Source organism: Choristoneura fumiferana, chromosome 3, assembly GCF_025370935.1.
Source record: "Choristoneura fumiferana chromosome 3, NRCan_CFum_1, whole genome shotgun sequence".
In the NCBI taxonomy this organism is placed as follows: domain Eukaryota; kingdom Metazoa; phylum Arthropoda; class Insecta; order Lepidoptera; family Tortricidae; genus Choristoneura; species Choristoneura fumiferana.
In genome coordinates this window covers 22,866,382-22,884,341 of record NC_133474.1, presented here as the reverse complement: position 1 = coordinate 22,884,341, position 17,960 = coordinate 22,866,382, and the positions used below count along the sequence as shown (strand labels likewise).

The following is a 17,960-nucleotide window of genomic DNA, read 5'->3' as shown; positions in this document are numbered from 1 at the left end:
GCATATAATTCATAATTCAACGAATGTCGAACTTGACCAATCAATAATTTGACGACTCAAAGGAACGTAGAGAAAAGAAAACAAACATATAGGATATTTCCACTTTAATTTTTAAAACAATGAATTATTTATGATTTTTATGTACACTTTTTATGCATAACAATAAATAATAACGTCACGCCGGAAAGAGTAGCGGAATAACAATAATTTTGGTTAATAAAAAATATACATTAACGTTTATTCACAAGAGCACGAGATGCGACTTGTGGTTTAGCGCAGCGTGACGCGACGCGGCGCGGCGTGACGTAGCGCGGCGCGGCGTAACGTAGCGTGGCGCGGCGTGACGTAGCGCGGCGCGGCGTGACGTAGCGTGCGCGGCGTGACGTAGCGCGGCGCGGCGTGACGTAGCGTGGCGCGGCGTGACGTAGCGTGGCGCAGCGTGACGTAGCGTGGCGCGGCGTGACGCAGCGTGGCGCGGCGTGACACAACGCGGCAGCACGACTCATTAGCACCTGCGGCACATTAAATGTACTGGTTATTAGAGATTAGGGTATACCTACTTAATGTCTAATAATTACTCTCGTAATGTATGCAAGGTATCCAAGAGATCAATGTCAAGCCACAAACAGTCGACAGGTGAATGGAGCCTAAATTAAACGAGCTCACGACTCTCGCTCACGAATCGAATTTCAATCGAGCTCTTACTGAAGTTACGAGGCTGGTATATAATCCGATTATTATGAAACAAATATAATAATCACATTTAAAACCCTTACTCAAAAATGATACGTACAGTCGCGATTACATAATCATCATATCATCTAATAATATTGTAAATCTGTTTAAAAAAAATATACCTCATTGAGTTTCTTGCCGGATTCTTCTCAACAGAGCTTTTTCCGAACCGGTGGTAGATTTTTGTTGACATTTATAAGTGCTTATTATAGCCTAAATTGAATAAAGATATTTTGACTTTGGCTTTGACTTTGACATCTTTAAAGAGTCACCAGAAAGTTAAGAATGAAAAACATTGTTGAAAAGCGGTAAGTAGAGAGGTTTTGAATTCGGAACGAAAAAGTGTCCAGTATAAGTACAACACATGAACAATAAACGTGTTGTGTTGTCGTCCTATGGTACCTCAGTGGTACAAAGGGCCTTCGTGAGACGTCGCCATCCGCTCCTGTCGATCCTATCTCTTGCTTTTTTCGTGTTGAAGTGAAAGTGACACATCAAACTGAAGTTCAAATATTTGGAATTCAGTAAGCAGACCCAACATTGGACTCAGTATAAAAAAAAAAAATTAAACAGTTACTTTGTCTCATGGAGTGAGCAAAATGCGATTTTGCTCACTGATTTCTCATAGCAAAACCTGCCTGTTTGAGATGCTGAGGTTAAATAGTTATTTGTGCAACAAGAGAGCAAAGTTGTTTTTTGTTGCGAGTGTTGATTTTGAATCCAGAGTAAGCGAAGGATTCTATAATTGAATCACGAGCGTTAGCGAGTGATTCTAGGTTAGAATCCTGAGATCAGCAAGGGATTGAAACACACGAGATGCAAAAAAACTTTGGTCTCGTGTGACACATACAATTTTTCACCTCAGCAGCGAGAACATAATTTAAATGTAACATAAGAATAAAACCACATATACCTACCTGTTTACAAAACAAACACATTTTTTTAAAATAGAATCCGATTATTATCAAATATAATAATTACATTTAAAACCATAAAAAGAGTCCAGTAGCTACAATACAAATCGCATACTCATAACATGCAATCTTAACTTCTTGTACTAATGTCACACTTATTTTTTAATATTGCAAAAAGCCTCATCTCGGGGTAATTGAAAAGGTTGAACAATTAAACCTTTAAATATGATTTTATTAAGATTTCTATTACATAAACATAAATAGATTTGTTAAAAAATCATTCAATTTAACAAATAATAATTATACTGTAGAGGCAGTATACGGAATTCTTTTATAAAAAAAAAACAAGAGAAGCGGCTTTCGTGCAACGAGGTTGCATACTTTATTAAAAGATCGGGAAAATTTACATTTTGGAAATATTCCGATATATTTTTAATACCAAAAATTTAATTTATGTTTGTAATCGACAAATTTGATCCTATCTCTTGCTTTTTTCGAGTTGAAGTGAAATGACAGATCAAAGTAAAGTTCAAATATTTGGAATTCAGTGAGTAGACCCAACACTGTACTCAGCATTTAAAAAAAATAATTAAAAAGTTACTTTGTCTCACGGATTTCTCATAGCAAAACCAGCCTGTTTGAGGTGCTGAGGTGAAAATATTATTTTTTTATATTGTGATTTAAGCTCGAGTAGCCTTTCTGTAATTCGGAATCTCAGATCATAGATGCCGAGCGCCGTAGTTTTTTTTCGCTCAACCACCTATTTGTAAAATCGTTAAGGTAACAAGGGGTCGGGTCGGATGCGCACGTACCGGGACGGCGGGGGTCCCATGAGGTGTGGCGCGGGTGGCGCGGGTGGCGCGGGGGGCGCGTAGTACTGCAGCGGCGGGGGCGGGGGCGGCGCCGGCCCCCGCATCAGGTGGTGGTACAGGTTGAGCGCGTCCACGAGCTCCGCGCTGAGCTGCGTGAGCCGCGCGTGGCGCCGGTCGGCCCGCTGCAGCGCGCTGTCCACCGGCGCCGCCTGCCGCAGGGCCGCGCCTCGCGCCGCCGGAGCGGCCCATCGGAGCCCCCGCCGACACCTCCGGGCTCGACGCGTGCAGCGCCGCCAGCACGCCGTCCAGCGCCGCCTCGTCGATACCGGACCCGGACTCCTCCGACTCAGAGTCCGACTCGGAGCCGGCGCCGCCCCCTCCGCCGCCGCCCCCCCGCCGCCGCCCCCCCGCCGCCGCCGCGCCCGGCTCCGAGAACTGCACGCTCTTCCCGCCGCCGCGCGACTCGCTCTCTGCGAACGAAGAGCGAGGGAGATCACGAGACGGCTCCGAGAATTCAAAATTCGAAACGTGCATTTGCAAGAATACGGTAAAATTATATCTTAAAATAAAATCTTCATCGTTGACAGTGTCGTAACATGCAGGCTACCTCGCTTGCGGCCCCCCAAATAAAACCCTCGACCTTAATGTGCTCGTCGTGAAACCCGTGGTCGGTAAATGAGTCATCGCCCGTACCTACTGATGCTGACTGCCAAGAGCGCAGTCAGCGGTACCGGCAATTTTTGAATAAAGATTAATTTTTCTTTTACAAATATACAATTTTACTCACAAATGTGATGAAAAAAATTGTATGTCGCACGGGCGGTACTAGAATTACGAACATCGACTCATTAACGCCCCCACCCAGTCTTCGACTTTAGGCTTCTAATAGACTCTCGTTCGTAATTCCTTATTTACCGCCCTTAAGACACAATGTATTTTTATGTCACCCCGAGAAGTGCAAAAAATGTAATGCAATTTTCATTAAATCTAAAATCGAAACCATGGTTCCTAAAAACACATTTCGCTATCTCTCATAGTTTCTGATTTCTCCGTACTGACGATATTATTTATTGTTCGTAGGTAATGAGCCATTTGGATTGATCACCCTGTATACGTACTTATAGCTATGTGAATGTGAGTGTGTGGTGTGCGTGTGTAGTGTAGTGGCACAGTATATATATAAGCTAAAGCAGTAGGGAAGCTACGAATAAACCGATCGAAACGAACACACTCACCCAGACCCCCTTAGGAACTTGTCCCACCGCCGACGATGAGCAAGAAGCGAGCAGAGCGAGTAACTAGAAACGAGTGGGCGAGCAGTGAAAAGCGAGTGTTCGAGCACGACGGGCGATTACTCGCTCCACTCGCTCGAGCCGGGCGGCCGCCAAGCTAACAGCGCTGAGCAAGTATCGCTGAGCTAGTTTTATAGCTCAGCGAGTTTTATAGCTCTTGTCGCTGCGACAAAAGATGTAAGAGCGAGTTCTCGCCGACAGTGTGAACCGCCAGCGATCAACTATTAATATATATCTCTTTTACTCACACAGGATCTTATATCTTTTGTTCGTTTCTTGAGCGAGAAAATAGTCGATAGCCAATCGTTTCCTCGCCGGCGGTGAGACAACTGCCTTAGAGACCGTAAAGAGCGCGCGGCTGTGTGTGTTCGTTTCGATCGATTTGTTCGTAGCTTCCCTACTGCTTTAGCTTTCATATATACTGTGGTAGTAGTGATAGTGGTAGTGATAGTGGTAGTACTGACTGGGCGGCGGCGACGCGAGGTCCGGCGTCACGAAGTTGGCGGGGAACAGCCCCTCGCCGCGCTCGTTGCTGCCCTTCCACCAGTTGGGGTCGCTGGCGTCCGTCACCGTCACTGCAACAACACGCCACGCCACGCCACGCGTCACACGCCTTCACACCAAGAGAGGGACGAGGACGAGGAGCGTCGCCACGCTACTTCGCCCCTTTAGATTCGCGCAAGAAACAGTCAATGACCGAGCCGAGGAGAGGATGCTTTCGTCCGTCCTTTCATTGAAGTTCCTCTCCCCGCCATCGTCCGCGACGAACTCCGATCGCTATCACGATTCACGAGTAGCGTAGTGGACGCTGCACATTTCACCACCGACGTCATTAGACCCACCAAGGTTTAAGTCCGTTTATACCTACAGACATTGAGCGTGGCAGACACGTGCCGTGGCAGAACTAAGTGTCTGTCGGCGTCTGCGCGGCCGTGTAACGAAACGATAGCTATATATACGTAAATAGACACTGTCATCATCATCATCATCATCGGCCTATCTTAGTCCACTGCTGGACATAGGCCTCTCCAGTTGCACGCCCGTAGAAATAAGCAACCTGAGATACGTATGCATAGGAAAAAATCGTGTCTAGATTCCTGTCCAGCAGTGGTGTAGGGGTTATAGCGCGCAGGACGGAATGCTGAGGCCCTGGGTTCAATTCCCAGTGCTGGTCTCTTTTTCTGGTTTTTCTGTGCATCCATGTCTCAGTTTGTATTTGCGATAAAGCGTACATTGTAGTCTAACTTCGGTCAGGCGTTAACTGAGGCGAGGCTGCACAGTACATTTGTCAAAGTAACGCCACGCTTCGGTAGGTAGTATTTTTAAAAATCGAGTCACCACCGATCAGTATAAAGAAATACGAACCTATCTCTCCAGCCAGGAATGTGAGTTCGTTGTCTTCGGCCGCCTCAAAGTCGTACAGAGCGCGCACCTTGCGGCCCGTGATGGCGGCGGGGGCGGGGGCGGGGCGGGGGGCGGCGGCGGCGGCGGGGGCGGCGGCGGCGGAGGGCGCCGGCGCGTCGTCCACGCGCGGGTACAGCGCGCCGCCCGCCTCCCGCAGCGACAGCGCGATGGCGCGCGCCAGCTCGTCCTGCTCGCGGCGGCGGCGGGGGGCGGGGGCGCGGGGCGGCGGGGCCCCGTGCCCGTCGAAGTCGTGCCCCTCCTGGCGCAGCTTGTGGTAGAGCGAGGGCACGAGGTCGAGCTGCGCGTCGCCCTTGAACTCGTTCTCGGCCCACTTGCGCAGCAGCTGCCTGAGGCGGCGCGCGACGCCGGGCTGCGCGCGCGCCAGCAGCCGGCGCAGCTCGTGCAGGAAGTCGCGCGAGGCCACCTCCAGCAGGAAGGCGCGGCCGCAGTTGGCCACGCACGCGTCCAGCAGCGTGGCGGCCGCCAGCTGCACGTGCGGGTCGGGGTGCGCCAGGCGCCGCGTGACCGCGCGCAGGCAGTCGCGCGCCGCGCCGCTGCCCCCCGCCCCCGCGCGGTCGCAGATCTCCAGGATCAGCGCCCAGTCCTCGCTGCCGTTGTTCTCGCTGGTCGCCTTCTCTGCAACGAGCCGACGACGGGCCGTCCGACGATTAGCGATTTGCCGGGACGGGACGAATTCCTCCCTCGCGCTTGTACCGTCAGCCGAATAAGTGGTCTATCAACTTTTAAACAAGTTCCTATCAAATACCTAGGTCGCTAAAGTCAAACTTTCAATTTGACAGACGCGTCTATTGAATTGACATTATTGTTTTATGAAATGCAAACGATTATCAGGATTTGTAGCATTCGAACATGGCGGAAGTAGACAATATCTAATTTTGCTATTTCTGTTTTTTTGCCTAGTTGAAGTATAATTTTGATAGTGTTTTATGCGGCGATTAACCTTAACAGTGAACAGTGATCACAAAATTCTATATTGCTCTCGTGTCTGACATTTTTTATGCGCAAGTTGTCTCCACGTGGTTTCTGGAATTTTACTATCAAGTTGCAAAAACTACAACCACCGTACAACATCCCTCTCAAAGAGAGTTTACTTTGACACTGGCGAAATTGTCCTATTAATTAGGACAGAAAAGCCATATTTTAAAAGAGAAGAAGAAAACGATTATCAACTATAGGGTGGTAGACCACATATTTGGCTGATGGTTCACCGTACACTACATAAATAATACGAAAACTAAATTCCGAAAGTCGGAATCACGAACTTCAAAATACTGATTTTTATAATTCCGAATGTTTTAAGACTCCTAATATGACTATTCCGATTCTTCATAAATCCGAAAATTAAAACTTAAATTTTCGATTTTCAAATTCCGAATTATCATTACACCAATCAATAACTTACCTGACTTCTAAAAGTAAGCTATGTAGGTTAGACCGTTAGATTGGTCTAATTAAGTAGTAACTGTTATTGTGACAAAAGAATATCAATTAAAGTTGGACTTTGTTGGGCAGGTGGTAGGACCTTGTGCAAGGTCCGCCCGGATTGCTAACACCATCTTGCTCGCTAATCCTGCCGTGAAGCAGCAGTGCTTGCACTGTTGTGTCGGCGTGGAGAGTAAGACAGCCGGTGAAATTACTGGACTTGAGGTATCCCATCTTAGGCCTCTAGGTTGGCAACGCATCTGCAATTCCCCTGGTTTGCAGATGTTATGGGCGGTGGTGATCTCTTACCATCAGGAGACCCACTTGCTCGTTTTCCATCCAGTCGAATAAAAAAAAAAAACATCTTTCAGGACTCCTTATGTTCAATTAAGCGAAACATGCTGAACCCATAGCACGCCTCTAAAATTAGTTACCTTTTATTTGTTATTAATTTAATTCCGAACATGATCAATGCTGTTGCATGTCTGTTATTGGTACATGAGCGGGACCTATAACTTATAATTTAGATTAATTTAAATGTTTTGTTCATGTACTGTTGGCATGTCTAATAAATAAATAATTAAATAAATAAAGGTCGACGGAGCTCCGCTTCGCGGCACTCCTATTCCGCGCAGTTAAGGCGCTGCGCCTTAACGCAATTCTAACTTAACCTAACCTGCATTAATTGATACCTTTACCTAAATTAATTGATATTAATACGAGATTCGAAATTCAAGATTCAGATTATTAAAACCACGACGTTTATTTTGCCGAATTAGCGACGTCATTTCGGAAATTTAATAATCGGAATACTGTAGGTACTTCGGGCCAATAAAATTTCGTGTTTTTCATTCTTCGGAGTTTTAAAAATCGGATATTAAAAAAAACAATATTTTGAAATTTGAAAAAATAAATTTCGTGTTTTTAAGTAATCGGAATTATTTCTTAGGAATTGTGACAATCGGAGTTTTGAAAATCGGAATTAACAAATTCGGAACTTAAATTTTTCGGACTATTTGGGTGTTCCTAGCCAAATAAGTGGTCTATCGATTTTTAAACAAATTCCTATCCCATGAATATGTCGCTAAAGTCGAACTTTTCAAGTTGACAGACACGTCTATTGGCATTATTGTTTTATGAAATGCAAACAATTATCAACTTTAGGGTGGTAGACCACATATTTGGCTGATGGACCTATGTTTAATCGATTCTTACGCTCGATGTCGGCCGACTAAGATCGACTAGCTATAGTTTTTACGACAGTCCTTCTACCAGAAAAATAATCAATAAAATCGATTGTTACTCGACTATAAACAACATTTCCACCGATAATGTGCGAAGAATGTATTTTTCACAAGCTGATAGAAATGCTTCATTTACTTACCTATCTTTGCACAGCATATCTCTGGTGGAAACGGCTGAGCGGAGCGGGGCGTGGTAAATGAAGCGTTGGTTCATGGAAAACACATTCCTCGCGACACATCCTTTAATGGAAACGCAGCCTAAGATATGCACAATCCAAAACAAAAAGAAGAAAGCGATGAATATGTACTTACTAAAATATTTTGAAACATAACTTTAAAGTAAGATTTCAAAAACAATAAAATTATTGTGATAAAACTGATAAAACTTGGCAGCAACATACATAGTACATAGGAGGCCGTGGTGGCCTAGTGGTTTGACCTAATCGCCTCTCAAGCAGAGGGTCGTGGGTTTGAACCCCAGCTCGCACCTCTGAGTTTTTCGAAATTCATGTGCGGAATTACTTTTGAAATTTACCACGAGTTTTGCGGTGAAGGAAAACATCGTGAGGAAACCTGCACAAACCTGCGAAGCGATTCCATGGTGCGTGCGAAGTTCCCAATCTGCACTGGGCCCGCGTGGGAACTATGGCCCAAGCCCTCTTATTCTGAGAGGAGGCCCGTGCCCAGCAGTGGGACGTATATAGGCTGGGATGATGATGATGAACATACATAGTTATAAACATTTATTTCTTCTAAATATGTTACGCCATTTCAAATTACTATTTGAATGAGTAATCTGTATAATTAAATTCTAATCATTCAATCAAATAAAATTAATCACAGCATGTTAGGAATATCATTCTCTACCTATTATAGGAAACATAAATTTGCTTGCACATTATTATTCATAACCCATTAATTATTAATTATCTTAAAATCTATTAACAGTATGTATTACATATATAAGACTTTAAGTTATTTTACTTTAGTCTTTCATGGTTTAGGCCACCATACAACTGAAATTGAACCTATAGTTGGTAAAGAATCTCATTGGTCAACTGTACTGGCACAAAAACAACTGCTAACCCACGGCTCCACTCGGGCGTAGCAACCAGCATGCTTGGCCAACCACTTGATTCTTTTAATCAAACTATAATGAAATCATAACCCATGTAATAGTTATTATTTACTAGCTCTAACCCGCGGCTTTGCCCTCGTGGAATTCGGTTATTGCATGCTATTCCCTCTAGAAATGCACATTTTTTTCCAGGATAAAAAGTAGCCTATGTCACTCTCTGGCCCATAAACTATCTTTATGCGAATGTCCATGTCGAGCCGTCAATCCTTTTCGATGTGAAAGACACACACTTTTGCATTTATAATATTAGTAGGGATACTTATTAGTAACACGAAGGGATTTGTGGTTTTCATCATCAGCTCCACTTTACTAAATGTTGATTTCCACAAACAAGTGCTTTAGGTGTGCCAAAAATATCTGAACAATTTAGTAAAAATATCTGAACACGCTATTCTTAATAGATGGCATAGAAGCGTGTTCAGATATTTTTGATCAAATTTTTGCTCACAAGTTTATGAACTTGCCTGTACGTAACTATGATCCAGAGAGCTTTCCAAGTCAAACATTGGGATTTGCCCATACTAGTTGTCAGAGCCTACCTTTAAAAATCTCAATTGATGCAAAGTAAAATACACCAATTCCATGGAATATTCACCCGAATCCTGAATTTTCACCAGTTTTAGTAGATACTAGCCGTTAGACACAACTCCATCCGCGCAATATTCGTTTATCGGTATCCCACGGGAGTTATGCAATTTTTCAGGATTAAAACTATCCTATGTCCTTCTCCAGGATTCAACCTATCTGTATACTGAATTCCATCTAAATCGGTCCAGTGGTTTAGACGTGATGAAGTAACAAACAGACTTACAAACTTTCACATTTATAATATTAAGTAGGAGGATTATTTCAACATAATTTAAAGTTCTTTCAATAAACAATTTATTTATTCTTTATAAATTATGCAAGGACTAGGAAGCTATGTCATAAAGTATCACTACTATGTTTTGCTTGCCTCATGGATCAACATGCAGCTTATTTTTCTAACCAACACTTGCTGAGAATGATAATTTCATTGTTCTAAGTAGGTATGTTGTAGTTGGCAGCTAGCAATTAAATTACAAAATTAAGATCCTTTGTGCTTGGTCATTAATGTAGGTGGTATATCCCTTTAGCACACCAAAGTATTTAGTTTAAGTAGATGAATTCGAAACTGCACAATAATAAAGATAAGCCCTGTCTCTGAATGATTCACAAGACGCAGTTCATGGCAGAGACGACAAGGGGAAGAGGGTCAACATTGTGCAACAGCGCCGCCGCCCCCAACCAGTACCACGATCGACGTCTCTGATTACGAATAATTAAGAAAACACTTACCGACATCTTGGTCGAAGGGCGAGGAATTACCGAAAATCCCCATCATTAGTTCGCTGCGCACTGACTTGTATCTAAACGTGTCACATCAACTTGGTTTTGTACTGACTCCGCGACACATTGAACGATTAACGGTGACCGAAAACCAATAAATTGGAGACAATGAAACGAAAAGGAAATTTACATCAACACAAAATACAATCGCACGCAATCAGTGACAGACAATGACAAATACTTTTTGACATTTAGTTTTTTATCACAAAAAGGTAAAGGAATACAGCCATACAACCTTAACTTCTGTGCAAAAATTTAAGCCCTCCGGCTAAGTCGTGGTCTTACTGCCTTTCTCCTACCGATCAGATCAGACCACTTGAACTTTTTTTTTGGTTGGTTTGATTAATCGGACTACCAGGAATTGTAATTCTCAATTAATTTCAGCTGTATCTTACCGATCGGACCCTCAGGATCGGACCACATGAATTGTATGAAATTCGAATTTAAATTCGTTCTAGCGATCGGACCATTTATTTTTTTCCTGTAACCTATCCGAATAGTTTTGTAATGTGTCATTCGATAACTTTACTAAGAAATTTTACTGTAAATATATGGTCTGTCCCATAATTCGAGATACTAAAATGACATTTCATGTGTTACCTGTTTTTTGCGTTTCATAAATAGTGATGTGCCGCAACCGGTTATCACCGAAAGATTTTGTAGGTACCTACCTATGTATGTATGTCGTAAAATATTAAAATATGAACGGATCTGTGATGTACTAAAATGTACTGACGCTTATCTCATTTAATACGCGAGTGAAAGGGACGGTGCCATACGAACTTCGTTTTTCTAGTTTTGTAGTAGCCCCTCTGTATTATTTTTTACGTTGGCACTAAGTGATGAACACTGTATTTTTACCTGTGCTTAGATTTTATCACTTTATCGTAAAAGTGCATTTATATTTACAAAATGGAAAGTAGAATATTGTATGCTATAATGTTATTTTGCTTTCGTAAAATATACATTTTATCGGTTATTTACGAAACCGAAATCATGGAGCAGCACTGTTCCTTTTATGCTGGCCACATTATTTTTACTTTTGACATTTCAGACTGTCATTTTAGTATCTTCATTTCAGGAATAGACTCATAGAATAGATAGGGCATATTAGACAAAGCTCTACGCAGAGGGCGACACTAGCGCAAACCTCCATGAAACGTCAGCCAGCAGGGCTACCTACTACGAAACTCGAAACTCGAAGTTTGCTCGAAGTTCGTGTCGTACGGTCCCTCAGACTTTAACGCAAGCTCTCCGCCAAAAGGCGTGACGTTTATGGCACGTCACTGCGATTCCGCACCGTTTACGTATTTTAAGCAGCGGTGTGGAGAGCATGGAATAAAAACCGGCCAAGAGCGTGTCGGACACGCCCAAGATAGGTTTCCGTAGCCATTACGAAAAAAATCAAGTAATATTATGTGCATTATAACACAATTAAAACACTTACTTACTACAGTCTTAAAATCTATTACCAGAATAACCCTCCTTCGTGCAGTCGGGTAAAAAGAGCGTATCTTCACGGCACTTACGTCCTTTTGTTGAGAAGCGCAGTTTTTCGGCAATAACTCAATATTAATCGCATATTTTTTGGACAAACGGTTTACAAGATAGAGGGGGGGACACAATTTTTGCTACTTTGGGAGCGATTATTTCTAGAAATCTTCACTTAATCAAAAAAGTTTTTGAGAAACCTTACTATCTTTTCAAAAGAGAACCCTAAAAACCGTGCGCATACGATGCGTCACTGCGATTCCGTACCATCACCGTTTTTTAAGTGGCGCCATCTCTGTTCCTAAGGGGTGAAACTTCCGCTGCTGCGGGTCAAATCACTCGGCTTAGCCTGTACTATCACTGTGCGCTGTGCAAAGCGGCTTGCTTTCATCACGAAGTGCAGCATTTTGTCTCTAACAAGTATGACTATAAGCAGCGGTGTGGCTGCTCCTCAAATCCATTATTTACCTATGTAGGTACATCACTAAAAATTATCATTAAAAACACTGGCAGTTCATTCAATGACTAAGATTATTATGATTATGATTATTATGGAATGGAACCCCATCAGTCCCACCAATCGGACCATGTGCACTTTTCATTTCGGACTATAGACACTTTATACCCCATGCAGTCACCTAGCACATTCACTCGAAGTAAAAAAATCATTAATTCAAATAAGCTATTTATTTGCATTAAAAACCGGCCAAGAGCGTGTCGGACACGCCCAAAATAGGATTCCGTAGCCATTACGAAAATATTTTTCTGAGGATTTCGTATTTTATACGGAATCTTCCAAGTTTAGGTCTATTTTATACCTTAGGCCGCTTAGGCTGCTATTTACTCATAAACTAATAATAACTCCCAAGGAAACTTAGCCGTTATAGTTTTCCTTGAATGTTCGATATACTTACTACTACCATCCTGAATTTTTCCAAATTTTTCCACCCACCGGTTTAGATTTTAGAGGGGGGACGCTCGATTTAAATGAAAATTTGCACTTTAAAGGTGAATATTTCGCAAACAAATCACTGAATCGAAAAATCGTCTTAGCAAACCCCTAATGGTTTTAAAAGACCTATCCAACGATACCCCACACTATAGGGTTGAATGAGAAAAAAAAAATCACCCCCACTTTACGTCTATAATTTTTTTTTTCATTTTTAATTGTACCATTTTGTCGGCATATATTCGTGCAAATTAACATATATATCCGTGCAAAATTACAGCTTTCTAGCATTGATAGTCCCTGAGCAAAGCCGCGGGACGACAGACAGACAGACAGACAGACAGACAGACATGGCGAAACTATAAGGGTTCCGTTTTTGCCAATTTGGCTCCGGAGCCCTAAAAATTAGTTCAGGTAATTTGCATACATAACCTTCAATAAATCTTTAATCCGTGGTGGCCTAGTGGTTTGACCTGGTTTGACCTATCGCCTTTCAAGCAGAGGGTCGTGGGTTCGAACCCCGGCTCGCACCTCTGAGTTTTTTGAAATTCATGTGCGGAATGAAAATTGAAATTTACCACGAGCTTTGCGGTGAAGGAAAACATCGTGAGGAAACCTGCACAAGCCTGCGAAGCGATTCAATGGTGCGTGCGAAGTTCCCAAATTTATATCAATGCGAACCTTTTCTCAGATTGACGCCGATTGAAAAATATAATGCAATTAAAAAGTGCAACGGTTGTGTGAATTGTTTAAGTGCAAATGCAAATATTGCCACAAGGCCCACCATGGCCAATTATGCCGCAACGCTTTACATCATCCTAACGCATCTAAGCAGGGTGATTCTAATTTTAAAGATTATGGTCATTCTTATAATGCCAATAAAGGTCAGTTTCGACCTCCCGCGCCGCTCCCTGTTATTAATCAACCCGCGTCTTCTCCCGCAACCGCCGCCGCCGCGCCGCCAGCGTGCCCGCACGCCGCCGCAGCCGCTGCTCCTGACTGTACACGCACTAACAATAGTGATGTAGGTTTCTCAGGCACTGCTACTAGCAATCAAGATTCGTTCAAGACAGTGTTATTAGGAACTGCAATTGTTCAGGTTTTAGATGCCTTTGGCGATCCCCGCTATATAAAAGTCCTGGTCGACATGGGCTCTCAGAATCACTTTATCACCTCACGTTGTTTACGGAAATTAGGGTTAAACTATTAAACTATCGCCTAATGATAAAAATATTTCGGTACACGGTAGGATAGGAGAAAGTTCCCAGTCCATAAAAGGAACATCGAACCTAACGCTGTTCTCACGATTTGATGAGTCGTTTTCGTTTGACTTGCAATCAGAATCAGAATCAGAAATCAGATTCAAAATATTTTTATTGTATAACTGTGTAACTGAGATGGTAGTAAATATAAGGTAGTTTCAACAGTTACCCATTTCGGGCGTACAATATTGTTACAAATATAATAAAAATGTAAAAGAATATAATTTAAATAATTAATGGCTAATTAGTTAATTCTATAATACTACATAAAGCGCTATTCAGCCTCCGACAGGGCGACAGCCAAGAGGATGAGAATTTAAAATTGTTCTTTATTCAAAATACTTGCACCTAGTGCTTACATTTTGGTGATATTTTTTTATTAACTTGTAATTATGTTTGTTCAGGTGGAATTAAATAATTTAAATAAAATATTAAAATCTTAAATATTTAAACTTAAAAACCACAAAAAGTCTCAAAAAGTGGATATCTTCAACCGATTGAGCTGAAATTTTGCATGCATGTATAAATCCGATGACAATGCAATATTATAATGACGTAGAGCTGATCTGATGATGAAGTTAGATGTTGGCCATAGGAACTCTGTAATAAAACGACACGACCGCATCGATTTTGGTCTCATTTGATTCGTCTTGACGACTACCTACTTTGGTAACCAGGGGCAAAAAGTACTTGTATTAGATTTTTTTACAAAAAATTATTACTGAACTATTTGTTTTTAAAACATTGTACGCAGGTGCGGAACCCTTCAGGCGCGAGTCGCTCGCACTCGCACTTGACCGATTTTTATTTGTAAAATAATGTGATTGATTTTTAACAAATATGTAGATGCCGCATAGCGTCATGAAGCGCCTTTCCTAAAAACTTTTCGTAGAGATTGTTTAGAATGCATCCGGTAAATGGTTCTCAAATATCTCTTCTGAAGCAAAAACGTTTTATGTACATCAACTGAATTCCCCCAGTAAATAACGCCATATGCTAGCAGAGGATAGACGCTTCCATAATATGCACTTTTAGTTATAGCTTCTGAACAAGTTTCAGACAGTATTGACAAAGCGTAACAACTCCTGGAAATCTTATTATTTATTTGCTCAATGTGGGCTTTCCAATTTAGATGAGAGTCAATTTTGATACTTACCTAGAAAGTTTGCTTCATTTACTTCCTCTCGACTAACACCTGCTGCTGAGACATCGACCGTCATTTGTGCAGTTCTATAATGTCTGAATTGAATAAGCTTAGTTTTATTAAGATTAACTTTAAGGTCAATTGTACTAAGCCATTTTATAATTTTAGTTAATGCACAACCAATGTTGTCTTGCAGATTATCATTAAAAGACTGTCCTGAAAATAAAACCGTAGCGTCATCGGCAAACAACACACATTGCTCGTCAACTACATTTGGCATTTCATTGAGATAAATTAGGAACAAGAGTGGTCCTAGCACACTTCCCTGTGGTTTGTTACCTTCTGATAGTCTGACTTTATCTGCTGTATGATTTTACTTTCCTCATCGTACCTTTCGATTAAAACTGCCTGCGTTCTGTTGGATAAGTAGCTTTTACGTCGTATACGTCGTCATTATGACTATGTTTGATATCGAAACTGTTAGTTTCGATTATTTACAGGACGTTTTATTAATATTTTAACGAAAGTGGCAGTTTCTATTTTTTACGCCGAATCAATCAATTCATTTAGAAACGGAACAACCAGTTTCGATTATTTTCGTCGTTTAAATGTCTACTCCGACCAACGAAGGTTTTGTAACCCAATTAATTCTCCCGCCTATGAAACTTGGCACATGATGGAAATAGGTAAACACATTATAATTATACAATAATCCAACAACTTTTTTTACCAGAAGTTAGGTATTTTTACCTAAATATGAAAATCGTTTATAGCTCTCTGTGAAAAATTTTTCAGTCTGAAATTCTTTCTGTATACGTACCTATGTACTACTTAGAATATGTATGTAAAAGAATCCAATTGTTTTTTCGACTTCAGAGATACCGCAAATTTAACTTTTAACATTTTGCACTATAACTTGTACTAAAAAATTGCTCTGCTGATTTTTATTTCTTAATATGCTTTTATATGATCAAATACATATATTTCTCAGTTACTTATCCAAAAGTTTTTCATTTTGAAAGTTTATTTTTATTTTTGCTTAATTACGTAATTTCTTGTATATGTATTGGTCATTTGATTATAATATTAAAACAGATTTATCAATTATTCAACAAATTTTCAAACGTACATTATACTTTTAAGTACTTTTAAGTATTATACTATACGCAGACGAGATGTAGTTCCCGGGCTAAAGTCAGCGATACGTTCTTATTACCACTCACGTAAGGTTGAAATTGTGACAAAAGGTAGTCGCATGTCAGTAGTGAGTTTTTCATTACCCTAGAAAGTAGGTAGGTATATTTAGAAATAAAACATCATATTAGTTTCTGAAATAACCAATTTGTCAGTAAATAATATTTATGTGCAGATAATTCGGCGTTTGTTGTTTTCGCCATCGAAGTTTTCGCCTAGATTTCGTACTTACCTTTATTTTTAGGATCTTCTGGGTATCCGTGAAATACAATAATAGAGTATTTTTTACGCAGCTCCAAACCGACGTTAATAAAAAATAATCAAAATTATGGGACACATTAGAAAATTGAGCTTTCTTTAGAATGGTATAAGATTTAATTTGGGTTGAGTGCGAAATAAATTATAACACGTATATTATTATTATCATAAGATAATCTATCATCTCTTCGAACTTCGAACTTTTTGTTTTTGACAATCATCGAGAAGAGTGCCAACTTGTCAATGATCGTTTCATCTCTTTCATTTGGAGCTTGACGGCTTTTTTCGCATGTTTTATTTACACTGTCAGAATTCCGAATTAATTTTTTAAACATGGCTCGAAATTGCCAGTATTATTACATTATAAACAACGTCGTTCAAATTGTATCAAAAGAGGTTGTTAGGTTAGGTTACTTCCGCGGGGCGCATGCCTCCGAATCAACGGAGAAACCGTCGAGGTGAAGGCCCACATAAAATATCTGGATCTTACCCTTGACGGTAGCTGGAAGTTCGAGGAACATTTCCGCCAAATGGCTCCTCGACTGGTAGGTGCAGCAGGAGCCCTCAGCCGACTCCTACCAAACGTGGGGGGACCTGGTGCCCCCTGCAGGCGACTGTTTGCAGGGGTCATCAGGAGCATGGCGTTATACGGGGCACCGATATGGGCCGGCGCCCTCACTGCCAGGACCAAATCCCTACTCCGGAAGCCCCAAAGGGTCATGGCGGTGAGGATGTGCCGGGCATACCGCACAGTGGGCTGGGCGGCGGCCTGCGCTTTGGCCGGCACCCCTCCCTGGGAGATTGAGGCAGAGATGCTGGCCGACGCGTACCGAGTGCGCTGCGAGAGGAGAGATCGCGGTGAGGTCTCCCTGGCCCCTCAGGAGCTGGTGAGAGCCCGAGAACTCGGGAAGGAGCGGGTCATGGAGCGCTGGGTGGATGAACTAGCAGATGCTGAATACGGCATCCGAACCATTGAAGCCATCCGCCCAGTGCTCCTAGAATGGTGCAAGAGGGGCCACGGGGCCCTCACGTTCCGCCTTGTGCAGGTGCTGTCCGGACACGGTTGCTTCGGGCGGTACCTTCACAGGGTGGCGAGAAGGGAGATGACGCCATCATGCCATGAGTGCGGCGCCGGTGAGGATACGGCACAGCACACTCTCGAGGTGTGCCCTGCCTGGTCGGACCGACGCCGCACTCTTGCGGCGGAAATTGGCGGTGACCTCTCGCTTCCCAGCGTCATAAATGCAATGCTGGGGAGCGAGAGTTCCTGGGAGGCTGTCTCCTCCTTCTGCGAAGAGGTAATTTCACAGAA

The 17,960-nt window shown here is 42.2% G+C and overlaps 1 protein-coding gene across 1 annotated transcript; it reads right to left on the bottom strand.

Moving 5' to 3' along the window:
* Positions 1-419: 419 nt before the first annotated feature.
* Stam (signal transducing adaptor molecule) lies at positions 420-10,538 on the bottom strand. The gene is given in 6 exon segments (XM_074086220.1): positions 420-512; positions 2,462-2,707; positions 2,709-2,838; positions 4,218-4,328; positions 5,119-5,793; positions 10,300-10,538. Coding segments are annotated over 6 exon segments (1,215 nt in total). The 5' UTR covers positions 10,346-10,538; the 3' UTR covers positions 420-505.
* Between the last annotated feature and the right edge of the window lie 7,422 nt (positions 10,539-17,960).